This window comes from Tympanuchus pallidicinctus, unplaced genomic scaffold (genome assembly GCF_026119805.1).
Source record: "Tympanuchus pallidicinctus isolate F22 unplaced genomic scaffold, pur_lepc_1.0 scaffold11, whole genome shotgun sequence".
Classification (NCBI taxonomy): domain Eukaryota; kingdom Metazoa; phylum Chordata; class Aves; order Galliformes; family Phasianidae; genus Tympanuchus; species Tympanuchus pallidicinctus.
The window spans coordinates 17354837-17369327 of NW_026294627.1; the positions used below are offsets into that span (position 1 = coordinate 17354837).

Consider the following 14491-nt stretch of genomic DNA (forward strand, 5'->3'; position numbering starts at 1 on the left):
TGCTCTTCCTCTTCCTTCTCGGGGGCTTAGCTGCTGGCTAGGCTCAACCCAACACCAATGACCCCCACCTGCAACGGACAAAAACAAACAGGCATTTCTGTGGTGTTCTCCCTCTCACCCCAATCCTTATGCTGTGTAGGGATCATAGACATTTACAGAACTTCACACTTGTTTTTTCAGATCTTGCCTTGAAATTCCTCTGTGGAATGGTTTTAAATGTGTTAAAGTTTAGCATACTGAACTGTACAGTTTTCCTATGTACAAAACATTGGCAGGCAGGTTCAGCTCTATTGCCACAATACCAACATCCACCTCTGATGTCACGAGCCAACATCATGCAATAGGAGGCATTACTTTCGGGATAGCCCTTCTACTTTCTAAATAGCAGCTAAAATGTTAGCATGAAACTGAATTATCAATGGAAAGGAACTAATTATCTCGTTTCCTCTATTGTCTAATAAATCAAAATTCTTCTATTAGATTCAATCTCGGACGTAAAATACTAATTTTCTAATTTTTAATTTTATATTAAAGGACTTGTTTGAATTGTCCTTGACTTTAACAAAAAAAAAAAAGCTGGCCGCTCTTTTATTTAAAATGTTATAATTTCCAGCAGACTTAACTGCTCCATTCACTATCTGTAAGCTGACAAAAAATTCCTCCAACCTTGTGGATCCATGCTTGAGAGTAGTTTGCTTAGGGACTTGTGAGAAGTTTTTTTGTTTCAGCAATTGTATGAGTACAGTAAAGTGTAACATGACTGGTAAGGCTTATACTCATTCTCTGTGCATTCAGTTCTTGTGCTGTCTGTTATGTTTTCCTTTTAGAGGTGACTAAGCTTGCAGTTTCTAAAGGCAGCAGAGCTGATTTAGTGGCCCGCTGCTGCTGAAAGTCTTTGCTCCAAGCTGTGTTCTGTCCTTTTGCTGCTGCTGGGTGTGCTGTTAGTGCCACGAGTCACTGCAGCTCTGTAACCCAGCAGAAAATTGCCACCTTTGTGTATCTGGATTAGTTTTCTTCTGAACTGGTGAACTGTTTTGGTGGATGGCTTCTGTGAGTGCCATAGCTGGCGTATGTTGTGGGAGGGAGCTGGGCTGCCTTCTTTTGGTGGAGCTGACCTTTTACATCAGCTGACTCCATCCTGTGAGCCACAGCTTCATTTAGCTGACTGCATTGACAGGAGCTCCATGAGTCATGAGCTTCTGCCTGGAATGACTGCAACCAAAATGCAGGGTTTCCAAGATAATTTGGAATCTGGAGAAAATTGGATACCCCAAATGGCTGTATCAAAGATTAGAGCCTATAGGAAGGGGCAGCTGCCACAGCTGGCTATTCAGGGAGCATTGTGATCCTGGATAATAGTGAGATTTACTGAGATTTAAAGAAAATTAATAGGAAGTGTTTGCTCTAAGGGGGTTACAAACTGTGCGTTTGGCTTTGGTTTCAAACTAGTGACTGATTCTGTCACTTAAAAAAATAAGAAAAAAGGGGAAAAAGATGCTATTTTCTTTCAGTTTTTGTCATTGTTGTTTGTATTGTAGAATACATAGCAAATGCTGTTATTACTCTTCATTTTTCTAGCCCTTCCACAGCTCTGGATGTGTGGATATAACCATTATGGTCTTTATTTATTTTGCAGTTGCTGCGGGAGCTCAAGCATCCAAATGTCATTTCTCTGCAAAAGGTCTTTCTTTCTCATGCTGACAGGAAAGTGTGGCTTCTCTTTGACTATGCTGAACATGACCTCTGGGTAAGGTGAATTACTTATAGATAACAGTCAGTTTTATGTGCAGAAAAGGGGAAAGGTCAAGGAAGAGGCATTGATTTAAAAACAGTATAGCCTCTTACTCTCAGTGTGTGTTGGAAACTTTTTCAGTACCAAAGGAAAAGCAGTGGAAAATGTTGGGCAACCACATGATACAGCTAGCTTGTGAGCAATTTAAGACAAAAACCTGCATTTAGCCCTCAGTAGCTAAAAATCTAGTTAAATGCAGATATAATCCTTTGCTACAGCTAAAATGATGTGTGTGGGGAAAGTGTAATTGGTGGTGTAAAAGGTGGATTGCCTTGGAAAAATAATATACATTGAGCAAATAGGGTAGAGTTTCACCTACCCTGTGTGTCATCTATGATTAAAAGATGTCAAAGTAACAGCAGTGCACAGAATGGGGACGTCATCCATATGTTACAGTAAAAGAGCTTTTTACTCAATGTTGTTCTGAAATGTCACATGTGTGCTGGGCACAGTTAGTGCAGCAGTTTGCTATAATGAGACTGGGGAGAGGACACTGTGTTAGAGGAGGGGTTGAGTAGTCAAGTACCCAGGGGGCATCTGGAACTTGAGGAACACAGTGAGAAGAGAGGACCTTCCTCATTACAATAGGAAGAACATGTGGCAGCAGTTTGAAGCCAAGTTTTGGGTGGGTGAGGGTGGGATTAGGTTCTGATTATCACATGAGTGTGATAATTACATGAGCCATTACAGACAGTGTTTGTTCTAGAAATTACCCCGCTCTCAAAAGGACAGAAATGAGATAATGGTTACCAAGACTGACACACATGCTATGGCATAAAGCCATTAATGCTAGTGGCATCTGGGATTTGAGTGTTAGGACAACATAGGTTTTTGGACTCTCTCATGTTGCTAGATGTCGTTGCCTGTGTATGCAGACAATTGCTGAAGGTTTTTCTGTGTGTGGCCTGGTGACTGATGTTAAGATAGACAAACTTGTAGCTTTGTTCAGTCAGCAACAGCTCTTTTGTATGATGTTTTTGAGAGTATGGACTAAGCTCAGATTAATTTCTTGATTAAATTAAAGGTTAGAAACTCCTCATATAGTTTCAAAGAACCTGGCTTCAAATCTTGAATGTTAGTGTCACGATCGTAAGAGAAAACGTAAAGTAAAATGATCCAGGAGTAAAGAAATTTAATTCTGTGCTGTGATATATAGAGATATCAGCCTCAAATAAAAATATTCTCCAGAAACTTCAGACCTACGGAAGATCAGTGCGAGGCAGTTTGCACCGATGATTTCATTTCTGAGAGATGGTGTTAGTCTTATTTCATATAGTACTCATTTTCTAGTTCGTAAGGGTTTTTAATTTGGAAAATGAATTATGAAAGCTTGCAAAAAACTGTCATCTATGTAAGGAATTGGCTGGCAATATTTTTCTGTAATGCTGAAGTTTAAAACAAAAAAAATTACTTTTTTAAATTTTGATTTCTTTCCTCTTTACAGCATATAATCAAGTTTCACAGGGCTTCTAAAGCAAACAAGAAACCAGTTCAGTTACCTCGGGGAATGGTGAAGTCACTGTTATATCAGATCCTAGATGGTATTCACTACCTGCATGCTAACTGGGTGTTGCACAGGGATTTGGTAAGTTCATCTGCAGTGGGTTTAGTACTGGGATGACTAAGGGTTATTTTTGGTTTTTTTTGGGGAAGCAATCTTCTGTGCTAAGGGCAAGTGGCCCTTAATTAAAATAAAATGAATATTTTTATACAGCAGTCAGCCAGCCCTGTGTGCAAATTTTCAAAGCCTGCTATGTTGTAATAAGCTTATGGAAGTGAAGCGTATCAGACGGCTGGTTTACTTTTTTCTACATGAACTGTTTTTGACTGTTAATTTAAATAACAGGCATGTTAAACTACAGAATGTGCCTCTGGTAGTATGACTGCAGGCCTGAGAAATAGTTGATAGTGCACGCGGGTAGGTGTGAGAGAAGATGGTTGACTACAAGAGCTGCTGAAATGAAGATTAAACAAAAAATCTACCTTCCTAACACTGTCAGTTTCACTTAAGTTAATGGCATTCAAGAGTTAGCTTTTTAGAGCATTTATATCACAAATATAGCCATACTAACTGCTGAAGACTTAATGTTTATCCCAACTGCAATGTAAGGAAAGCATTTGAACTTGAACTAGTATTTCTTAACCAACAGATTCCATTAAATGTTTTAAATGAGTAAATCCTGACAATTCTTAAATATTTGCTTCTAAAATATGCCCATAGTTTTGTTTTGGCATATGACAGTGTTCTATAATTTTGAAGTCTGCTTGTTTTCCTGACCCAGTTGTCCATACCTCTTACATATTATAGCGTTCTTCAATATAATATGATATGTGAGACTTCTAATTACTGAAATTTCATGAGAGCATAATGAGTTTCACCTGTCATTCCCATGAGTAGATATCACCAGCACTATTCTATGCTTGGTGCCTTCCATATTGCTCCTCAGGAACTGCTTGAATCAATTTTTGTCTTTGAAATAGCTTTAATAGTGTTCCTTGAAATCTGGTCAATGACTAGTTATTTGTCTTCTGTTTCTGTGTCTAATGAATGCATCTGTAGTGTGCTAGTCTCTTTAAATTGATGGTAAAACATCTATATTTGAAAAAACAATAATGTTTTCAGAACTGAAGAACAAGGAAGCTTGTTTTCTTACAACAGTGTTGCATGAATATTGTTTCTGATTTGATCCTGGTTTTAGAAACTGAACAAAAGGTTCAGCACTGAGGGGAAAAAAATAATCTTGTGATGGTTTAGTCATCACTCCATGAAATACTGGAGCAACAAGTAATATAAGAATATATAGTATGTTACTGCACAGACATCTGGTTTTAAACCAGAAGGTAATGTCTTGCCCTTACTACATGCCTGCAACAGTACTCTTCAATTTTTGTGGCATATGGAAAACAAATGACCTGTCATCAAGAATCTGAATTTTCTGGTGTTTTACTTTATAAGGCTTCAGAAAATTTATGAACTTAAGTAGAAAAGTATTAATGTAATTGAGTGGAAAAAATAATGCATGTTGTTGACTGGATGGCTCAGGAGATTGGCAATTTATTACAGAGCCTTTCACATCTAGGTCTGTAGCTCAAATACAGCTTGTTGGCAACAGCCAAAACAAGTACCATCTCATTTTCTGACCTATGTGAAATGAGTTGGTGGTCTCAGTCCAGCAAAAAACCACCATCACAACCGAGTATCTTCTGGTAGCTAAGGAGAAGGCGAAAGCTTGAGGTAGAGTCTGAGAGGTCATTTAACTGGAATCTTGTCAAGCCATGTGGATGAGGAAGCATACGAAAGCTGTGCAGGGGCTGCATGCGGTGTCCTTCTTAGGGAGACCATTGGGTTCTTTACAAAATGTTCAGTTTGAGGTATGTGACTAATAGAAAACTTGTGGAATATGGATGGCGTGTATTCCATGCAGCAGCAAAAAACAGAATTGTATGTCAAATACTTTCTTCATGTGTTCAGTTTTTGGAAATATCTTGAATAAGGGTTCTTGCTAATATTCTGTCTTAGCAAGACAGGGGCATATTGGTGCCTGGTTAATGCTTGTAAGTTGAGACTTTAATAGCATTCACATTCCGATGTAAAGCAAAATCATCTCAGTTGATGCTTATTCTGAGATGTTTCTGTTCCAGGATATCTGTAATATTAGCCTTCAGAAATGTTAGTCACCAGTTTCACCTCCTGACAGGGTGACTGGATAGACTGTCTTTTAAGTGGTATATTTATATCTGAACATATCTGAACATATATGCATACTGACACAGAGTTGACCAAGTAACACGCTTATGTTCATTTCACACGTTGGCTCTGAGTGATGTTGTTTGGCTGTGGTAAGGAGCTGAAGAATATAATACTTTAGCAGAAAAATCTGTTCTTTGGTACATCTGTCTTACAGGGTAAGGATTTTTTTTGAAGATTAAGGTTAGTTTTTTGAGAAATTGGTCTCTGAAGTGCAATTTTGTAGTGTTTTTTAAGATGCATTATTGAAGTTAGCATTAGGTAGGTCAAGTTTTGAAGGTTTTTTGAGATCTGATTTTTGTAACCAGAAAGAAAACATAGCATAGAGCAATGTTCTTGCTAACATCCACAAAACAGACAGTGAAATTCAATGATTATTGAAACCACATGAGCTTAGATTGTGAAATGTCTTCATAGCAGAGGAACTGGAGAGGCTTAATTTGTATAAGATTTGTATAAAGTGAGTGTGTGAAATAGTAACTGCAGGAAGACATTTAATCTGCTCTTTTTAGTCCTTGTTTGTTTTTTACAAAGTGAATGAATGCAGACCTCAGCAATAACTTAACTGACTTCAGTTTCTTTTTTACTACTTATCTGAAAGCCAGTTCACCATTTCTATTAGCAAGCAAGATGCTGATTATCTGTGAGCAGTGTAGTTAGCTTTTTCATGTCTTTGAAGCGTACTGTGAAATTTCTCAGCAAGTGTCATTCCTTTCAAAATTTCATATTTGACTTGAATATTCTTTAGCTTTTTTTAATTTTATGATTGAAGCAATTGAAAACAGATTGTTTATTCATTCTCTGTAGCAGGAAGGAAATAAGAACACTTCACGTAATTACCACAAAGTGGATCAATTATAGTTTTAATATTTTGGATTTAGTTATCAGGCGTGCTTGAAACATACAGCGTTTTGCTGACTACTCTTCCTTGTCTTTGTTCTACTTCATTTCATCCAACTATCAGACTTCTTCCTGTACTTTAGGAGCTTATTTACGCTAAAAATAAGCATAAGTAGAAAACTGGCCATAAATCTGTTTTCATCAATCTGCATTCTCAGCAACATAAGGAAAGAAAGGATGATCTTTGCAGTGTGCTTGGAAGATTTCAAGTACTGGGCTCAAAATAGAGGCCCCTTTGCATGTTACAGCAACTTTTATGGTAATGTTGGAAAATGCATTATTATGTAACATTATTGCATGGTAGGCCTGTCCAAAGGTTGGTTCCAGTCTTGGCTAAGAGATGCACACTTCTCCATTGGTTTTGTGTGATGACAGTAAGATTAAGCTGTGATTTAACTTGATTTTCACCAAAAATATTTGATGTACTCACCTCGTAGTGCAATGCTGAAAACAAAAAAAGAGAATCTTATGGCTCTTCCTTAAAGTTCTGCAGCTGAGGTGCTGTTACAAGGCACTTTTTGTTGGCAATCCTTTGGACTATGTTGTCTGGCCTGTTTGTGCACGGTGTGAGTGGATGTATTGCCACTTGACAAGCCAGGTATGGATGTCAGTAGCACAGTGTTGCATTTCTGCTTCCCATTGCTGTCCTCCAGTCTCTTGCCAAAGCACTGATAATCTCCGTCAGGCTTTGTCAATAACATTAATGTCCTGAATAGTCTGGAATTGCATTATGATCTACATGACCATATGCATACTAGAGATAGCACATGATACTGCAACATTTTTAATGTATTCCTAGCTTGCAGCTCAGCTGCTGTTTTGGGTTGAGCACTTCTTGGTAATGAGCTTTCAGGTGGGTAAAATACAGTGCTGGTTGGAAGCTCGCTTCCTCAGATTGAGCTCTTCCCAAGAATGCCTATTGCCAGCTTTGGGATCAGCAGCAATACTGAAGATATGCTTTCAGTAAGTGAGGAGAAGCCTCTGCCAGGGTGTTTTTTTTTTTTGTAGGCCAGCATCTTAGTCACTTTCCAGGCTCTAGTTGTGAATCACTTAAATAAGTGCCTTAGGCAAAGTGAAATATATGGAACTTTTATTGTGCCAATTTACCGTTTTCCACATTAGAGCTCTTGAATCAAAGGATGTTAACCTCGATCAGTATTCAAGCACTACTTCAGAAATGCAGGAATGCCCTTCAGTGCTGCTCTGGTGCTCACAAAACTAAGACCATTTGTACAAAGAACTGATAGAAGCTATATTTGTTATTAGAAAGTAGTTAATGGCTTTTAAAAGCAGTGTGGTCTTTCAGTCTCTTTACACCTATAACCAGGTATTAGGCATTGCTTACTAAATGGCATTTTACTGACTTACTGGTGATTTTTGAAAGGAGTTAAAAAAAAATAAAAATCAACTTCAGTTGTCATCTGTTGCATTTTTCAAGGTTTTTGATTCCAAGGTATGCACAAGCATTTTGTGCACGTGAAAGAATGTTTCTGGCAGAATATTTTTCTCTTGCTTAGGTTATAACAACTTGGGTTTTCCTATGAATTGTAATTTTGAGTATCCTGTAGTTCAAATACTGTTATCTATTGTTTCTTAATCCAGATCTTTACAGTGGCCACAACTACTTCCTTGCTTGCCTTTTTGAGTGTTTGTTTTCCCCCTTTTTTAATATTAGACTCAAAGTTCAAAACAGTAACTAAATAGAGTGGAAACGATCAGATTAGACTGCAAAAGCAAATATCCCATGCTCATATCAGTGACTTTTCAAAAAAAGAAGAAATAAACATGTTGAAGATCTTTACCATTTTTAAGACCAACTCTGCTAACTAGAATCCATTTTACTTTGTGTGCTTCTTGGGCCTTGTTGTTGACAATGGTCTCCAAGGTAAAACAAACAAAAAATGCTTCAATAAAGTCTGTCAGTGTACAAATATGTACAAATGAAGATTTGAAGCTAGAAATACAAAGTGTTGCTACCATGCTACCAGCCTTGCGGCCAGAAAAGTTGAAAGCATTCTTATCAGATCTTTGAACTCACCATAGGAAAGCCTATAGACATACCTTAAATCACTGGCTTTGTAAAATCAAGTTGTTTTAAGGCCACTCTTTGAAAGGTCATAGCAATCAGGGGAGGTTCCTGAGGGGTGGGGTGGGAAGGGAAGGCAATGTCACCCCGATCTAAAGAAGGACAAAAAGGTGGATCTGGGAAACTACATGCCAGCTGCTCTCACCTTGATGATGGATCACATCTTCTTGGAAGCCATTTTAAAACATAATGAAAGACATGGTGGGAATTGAGAATAGTTAGCATGGATTTATGAAGGTAAAATCACACTTAACCAACCTGAAAACCTTTTGGGACAAAACGGCTAGCCTGATGAATGAGGAAAGAGCTCTGGATGTTGTTTATCTTGACTTTAGGAATGTTTTCAACACTTCATCTTGTAGCATCCTCATGGACAAACTTAGTGAAGTACAGACTAGGTAAGTGGACGGGGAAGTGAATCAAAAACTGGTTGAGCTGATGGTCTTAGAGAGAGTCATGATCTGCATCACAAAGTCAAGCTGTATGCCAGTCAGTAGCAGGGAATCCCCAAGGGTGATGCTGGGTCAATGCTGCTTAACATCTTCATTAATGATCTGGATAATGGGACAGAGTGTACCATTAACCAGTTTGCAGAAGATTCCCAGAGGTGCCTTTCAACCCCCGATTGTGCTGTACGTTCACAGATATGTTTACAGAAATTCACTTAGTGCTTTCTCAAAATCTGAAATCCGGCTCACAACAGATCAATTAAAGAGAATGGGGTGGGGGAAGGAGTATTAGGATAGATGTAAGAAAATGAAAGATTAAATAGCTTATACAGAATGTGTCAGAACCTCTACATCAAAAATTTCTCCTATTTCTCCTGACTGCGGCAGGGGAAGAAAGGAAATTCATAGTTTTTGATTATTTTTTTTTCCCTAGAGGAAAAAAGATGCTGTATCCCAAGTAATGTTTTTTGGAAGCTGTGTGGCCATAAAATAAAAGATGTCTTACTACTGGATTGTCAAATTGCGTGAGAAAGTAGGAATTAGTAAGTGGGTGAAGGTCCCCTTTTTATTTTAATCTTTAGGGGGTTTTTTTAGCCAGGAATTAATTGTCTTTTCCTTTAGGGCGCTAATTAAGTATTCTGAACATTAGGATGACTCATTAGTAAATTACTTTTCCAGCTGCTTGCTGGGGAAAAACAAAAACTTGTCTTTATGTGGCTTTTTAACCTTTATATATTTGAGCCAACTTTGGCTATAAAGAACTTCCATAACCACAGTAGCTCTAGGAAAAGTTATTTGAGTTCTGAAAGAATAAAAAATGAACTACTTCTATGTTGATGGAAGTGTAACTGGATTTCATATTTTTAGAGCTCTCTTGGATTAGCGCTCTCATATTCTTGGCTGGAATATGATTCCTATTGTGCTAAAGTTGGTTAATGCTGAAATAAAACTTGAAAAGATAAATGAAAACACTGTATTCAAGTGCCTCTCCATTGGTATGTGGGTTTCCAATACATCATTTATTAGTGTTGTTTGTTTGTTTTTTTACAGATAGACTAGGTCTTTTAAAATTCATAGATCAATTCATAGAATTTGAAGGTTCCTGATTTTTAACCTCAGATCTTATAACCATGGGCAAGGTCACTGAATTTTTGGGTAAGAACCATGGAAAGGGTAGAGTGAAACTACAAAATAGATTATAATATGTGAGATCAACAGATATACATGAAAATAAATCTTTATCCATGCAACCAATGCTCTTGAAAAATGGAAAACATTTTTCTAAACATTTTTGGTCTTTTATCTCACAGTGGTGTTAGATTCTTACGAAGTCAAGTGCTGAATAGGTGAACTTGTAGTAGTGGTTTTTCTGATTGCAATTAAGAAGCCTGTCTGTAGAGCTCATTCACGAGTGCAGGGAAGGTCAGAAATCTCACAACTTCAAAAACACTTTCCAAGTTCACCTCTTTTAGACAACTGCTTTTGTTCCAGATTATATTGACTTGTTGATAAAGTCCAACCTTATCTGAGTATCATAAAGATGACTAAATTTATTAAGCCTTTCATTATCTTATACTGATAGAGTCCAACTCTGATAGTTTGTCTTATGTATCACTATTGACTTGTGGTTGGTGTGGTTTTTTTTGTTTTTTTTTTGTTTTTTTTTACTGAAACCTAAATTTAGGTCATCAATACCTTTCCTGGTTTTTAGTTCGATATTTTTCTTCTATAAATAATTCTAAAAATAATTGGAGATAACAGTGAAGTCCAACATCACTGTAGTGAAGTTGTAATTTTCAGATGACAGCACTTTGGCTTTATGTGAGAATATCTTGCTTTGAAACTGCAGTAAACACAGTCTTTGCCCAAAGCTGCAGATCAAGGTGGAACAAAATTATTAGAAGTTTGCCGATTAAGCAAGGCAATAATGTGAGCAAAAGTAGGCAGACTTACTTTTAAGCTGTTACTACCTTGAGTAAATGCATTTAAAGATTCTCAGTTTTCCATGGTTAGTGAAAACTTTCACATCGGCAACATATAAGATATAATAAAAAAAAGAAGAGTGGAGAACATAAGGCTGCTTATTAACCACCAGATGGCTCAGGGATGAATGATTATTTGGAGGCATGAAGTTACACTGCACTCATCTAACAGTGTGGATAATATTTGCAAACCTGCTGTCATTTACAATTCGTTGATACTTCTTCAGTGAGATTTTTCACTTATCTGCTGTGGAACTGTCAAACATGAAGCAGTGCACACAACACACTTTTTCCTGATGTTGCAATGGCATTGTGAATCACATTCTTTTTAAACTTTGACCTCAGACCAGCTAGGTAGTGAAGAATCTTATTACCTGCAGAGGAATTGCAGGTGTGAGGATGCTGCTTTTTGTTTTCTCTCCTCCTTCTGCAGAAGCCCCTCAGCGTGGGATGGAATGTTTCAGGGCCGATGTTTAAAACTGTTTACATCCTCACCTTGCTGTGAAGTCAGGGAAGGCCTTTTCAGTGTCCCAAAGAATTAAATAATGTTGTTGTATTAGTTTTAGTGAGGTTTGTCCTTGTTCAGTGGAACATATTCAGTAACAGTACCACAGATGTCCTTGTCTGCTTATTGTTTACTGATTTCTAAAATGAAAACATGGTGGTACTTTAGAGCATTTTAGAAGAAATGACAGCATTATTACTTTAGTTTCTAGAGAGATGGCTGGAACAACATAAGTGGGAACAAAGCTGAAATGAGTGTTTGGTTTTTGCTAGTTCCCTCACGTAACCTTTGTATTTATCAAATTTCAAATATATGTGATGAAAAGATAAAGTATCAAAGCCATGACGTTTTTTAGAAACTTCACAAAAAGAAGTAATCAGGTAAAGGAGAACAAGTTTTTGGGAGAGACGTTCTGGGAGCTGTACCAAGGCCATTTCAGTTGGGCTTGCCTTCATTCCTTTGACAGTGATTCACCAGGCATTTATACCACACACCTCTCCTGGCTCACTTTACTTGGTCCTCAAAGCAGATAGGGGATGGGAGGGGTGCTAGAGGATTCTGGAGGTGGACAAGAGAAACAAGATGGTGCTGGAATGCAATGAGAAATGCAGGAGAATCTAGGACTTGGATGCTGAGAACGTAGCATTGCCTTCAGGAAAACACCTCCACTTGTTAAGGTGCTTTAGACTGAAATATGTAATGATGCAATGGAGGAAATGTGAACAGAGTAATATATTAAATATGTGAAATATTTTTAATTTTATTTTCAGTGAAGGCTTTTAAGATTCCATGTCTTTGTTTTTTCCTGGAGTTATTGAAAGCTCACAAGCATCCTTTACCTTTTCCCTTACAGATTAAGGACTGCAGTATGTTGATTGGTGCCTCAGACATTAAATTTGCCAGAGTTAATACCAGCTCCTGTAAATTGTGAATGCTCAAAAGGGCTCCAGCCTACTTAAAATAATGCATAATGTATTTGTTTTGTTGGATCTCTGACAGGATGGGATAGCCTTTAGAAGCCTGATTTAATTGCGAGAGAAGGGTAAATAAGAAGCAAAGTACAATGGAATATGGTGACAATTCTTTGTAGCAAAAGTAAACAGGTAGTGCAAAAAGTGTTTGGAAGGTGTTTTCTGAGTATTACTGCATTTAAATTGAAGATGTTAAGGATTTTTGTGATGAATGTTTGGATGAGAATATATAGAATGGAGAAACTTTTTAAGAATACGGAAGAGTGTTTGGGGGAATTTTTTTGACCCCATACTGATTACAAAAGCAGTACATTTTATGTTCCGTGTAATTGTATATTGTTTTTTTGTTATTTTGACCATGAGAGAACTCGGCCTTCAAAAAGTTTCATGCAAGTATTTTCTTTGGGAAGATGTATGAGCTCCTCGTGAAAGTTACCATCACTGTTTAGCTGTCCAGAAGGCTTGAGGTTTCTATTAATGGCTCTCTGCTAAGCAGCTTGCACAATTAAGTGTTTAAAAATACAGTGTTCCAAACTTCTTTAATCGGCTGCTCAAAAGTGTTTGACAGATGAAGGATCCCATCTCTTCGTACAGGCAGAGCTTGGTATTTTCAGTCAGTCATAAACTCAGTAGTAGTTAATGCAGCAGTCTCAGAGTCTGTTTTTACTGCTTTCACAAATGCTTCAGAAGAGAAAAAATAAGTTGTTTGTGAAAGGAACATGCATTATAAACCATGCTTGCTTTATTCTGCCATGCAATATGGAAGTGAGGGGATGAAGCAACAGAAAGATGCATCTGTTTGAATGGAAAGAAAGATGGTCAGATGACTGTAATGTTCTTTTCTCGCTTGTATTTCATTTCCTGAATATTTATTTCTCAGCTGTCATTTTGGATGTTTTCTATATTTCATAGCTATTTTTAACTGAAGTGTTAGAAAGTGTTCTACTTCCTGCTAGTTTCAATAACTGAAGATTTCTGATTTATTCTAATCCTTGATCTATAGCTGAAGATTTCAATAACTGCAGTGAAGATGCTTTCCAAACAGATGTAGTTACTATATTATTCTGTCTTGGACTTCGGCATCTTTCAGAAAGCAGGAAGACCATGTGCAGAACTAGCGTTTTTTATATTTTGTTTATTATGTATTTTTAAAAATACTTCTGCTATTTTTTTTTTTTTTTTTTTTTACTTCCGAAGGATTGAAGTATGTGGATAATGGAAGAATAATCTTAAGTGTCATTTAGGTAATATATTGAAGGATATCATTCGTGTATGTATAATCGTATCATTTGTGTGTGTGTATTTGTGTGTGAAGACTTCACTAAAGTAACTTGAGTGGTTTTGTCCTTTCAAGGGCAGAAGTCCTGCCTGAGTTAGGTTGAATTCTTGGGATGCAAATACATGAACTGATGGGCACGCTATACCAGATTTTTCTTGTCTGTAGTTTTAAATGTGTTCTTTTGTTACTAGCCTGGTTTTTCATATGATGGCTTTGCAAACTGTCCAGATATCTGATTGTGATGCTAGGCACAGACCCTGCTTCCAGTGTGTTCACAGGAAGCAGCAGCCCAGACCCATGGAGATGAGAATCGCTTGTAGCGAAATACACAGGAAGTGCATTTGTGCCAGTCTGTCTGTCTTAGTTCAAGTTTCTTACTGCATGTTTGGCTGATACAATAACCATGGTTCATGTGCTAGTAACTTTTCTTGCAGAAATGGCTTTTCTTGCCTATGATATCTACCTTTTTGTCCTTGGAGACTTTGTACAGAAAGCTGCACCTTCTAGCTTAGTCTGATGTACACTTTTACTGGATGGGACAGTTGGCTTGAAAAGCGTCATTACATCTTCCAGTATAATGCATTTCTAATCAAAGTGATAGAAAAGCCTGCACGTTACGCACAGATCTTAATAAATTACATTGCCCCTTGTTTTCAGTAACTGAATAATAGTAACTGAAATAAATTCTTGAAGCCTGTTGAAAGCATAAAAAAAAAAAAAAAAGCCAGCTTTCATCAGGATGAAGCAGAGATGTAATATGCTGATAGTACCTAGCAGAA

At 37.3% G+C, this 14491-nt stretch overlaps 2 protein-coding genes across 5 annotated transcripts in view; one reads left to right on the forward strand and one right to left on the reverse strand.

Annotated features, from left to right (window-relative positions):
- CDK8 (cyclin dependent kinase 8) overlaps positions 1-14491 on the forward strand; it is a 66038-nt gene that overhangs the window by 24307 nt on the left and 27240 nt on the right. For 3 of the 4 annotated variants that reach the window (XM_052671435.1, XM_052671436.1, XM_052671438.1), the window contains exons 3-4: positions 1637-1747; positions 3237-3377. In XM_052671435.1, coding sequence (XP_052527395.1) covers positions 1637-1747; positions 3237-3377 — 252 coding nt within the window. Of the gene's footprint in view, positions 1-1636; positions 1748-3236; positions 3378-14491 lie in introns of those variants that run through there. The other variant, XM_052671439.1, reaches the window with a different exon arrangement.
- Positions 1-14491, reverse strand: part of USP12 (ubiquitin specific peptidase 12) — a 335443-nt gene that overhangs the window by 9365 nt on the left and 311587 nt on the right. The gene's annotated exons all lie outside the window — the stretch shown is intronic.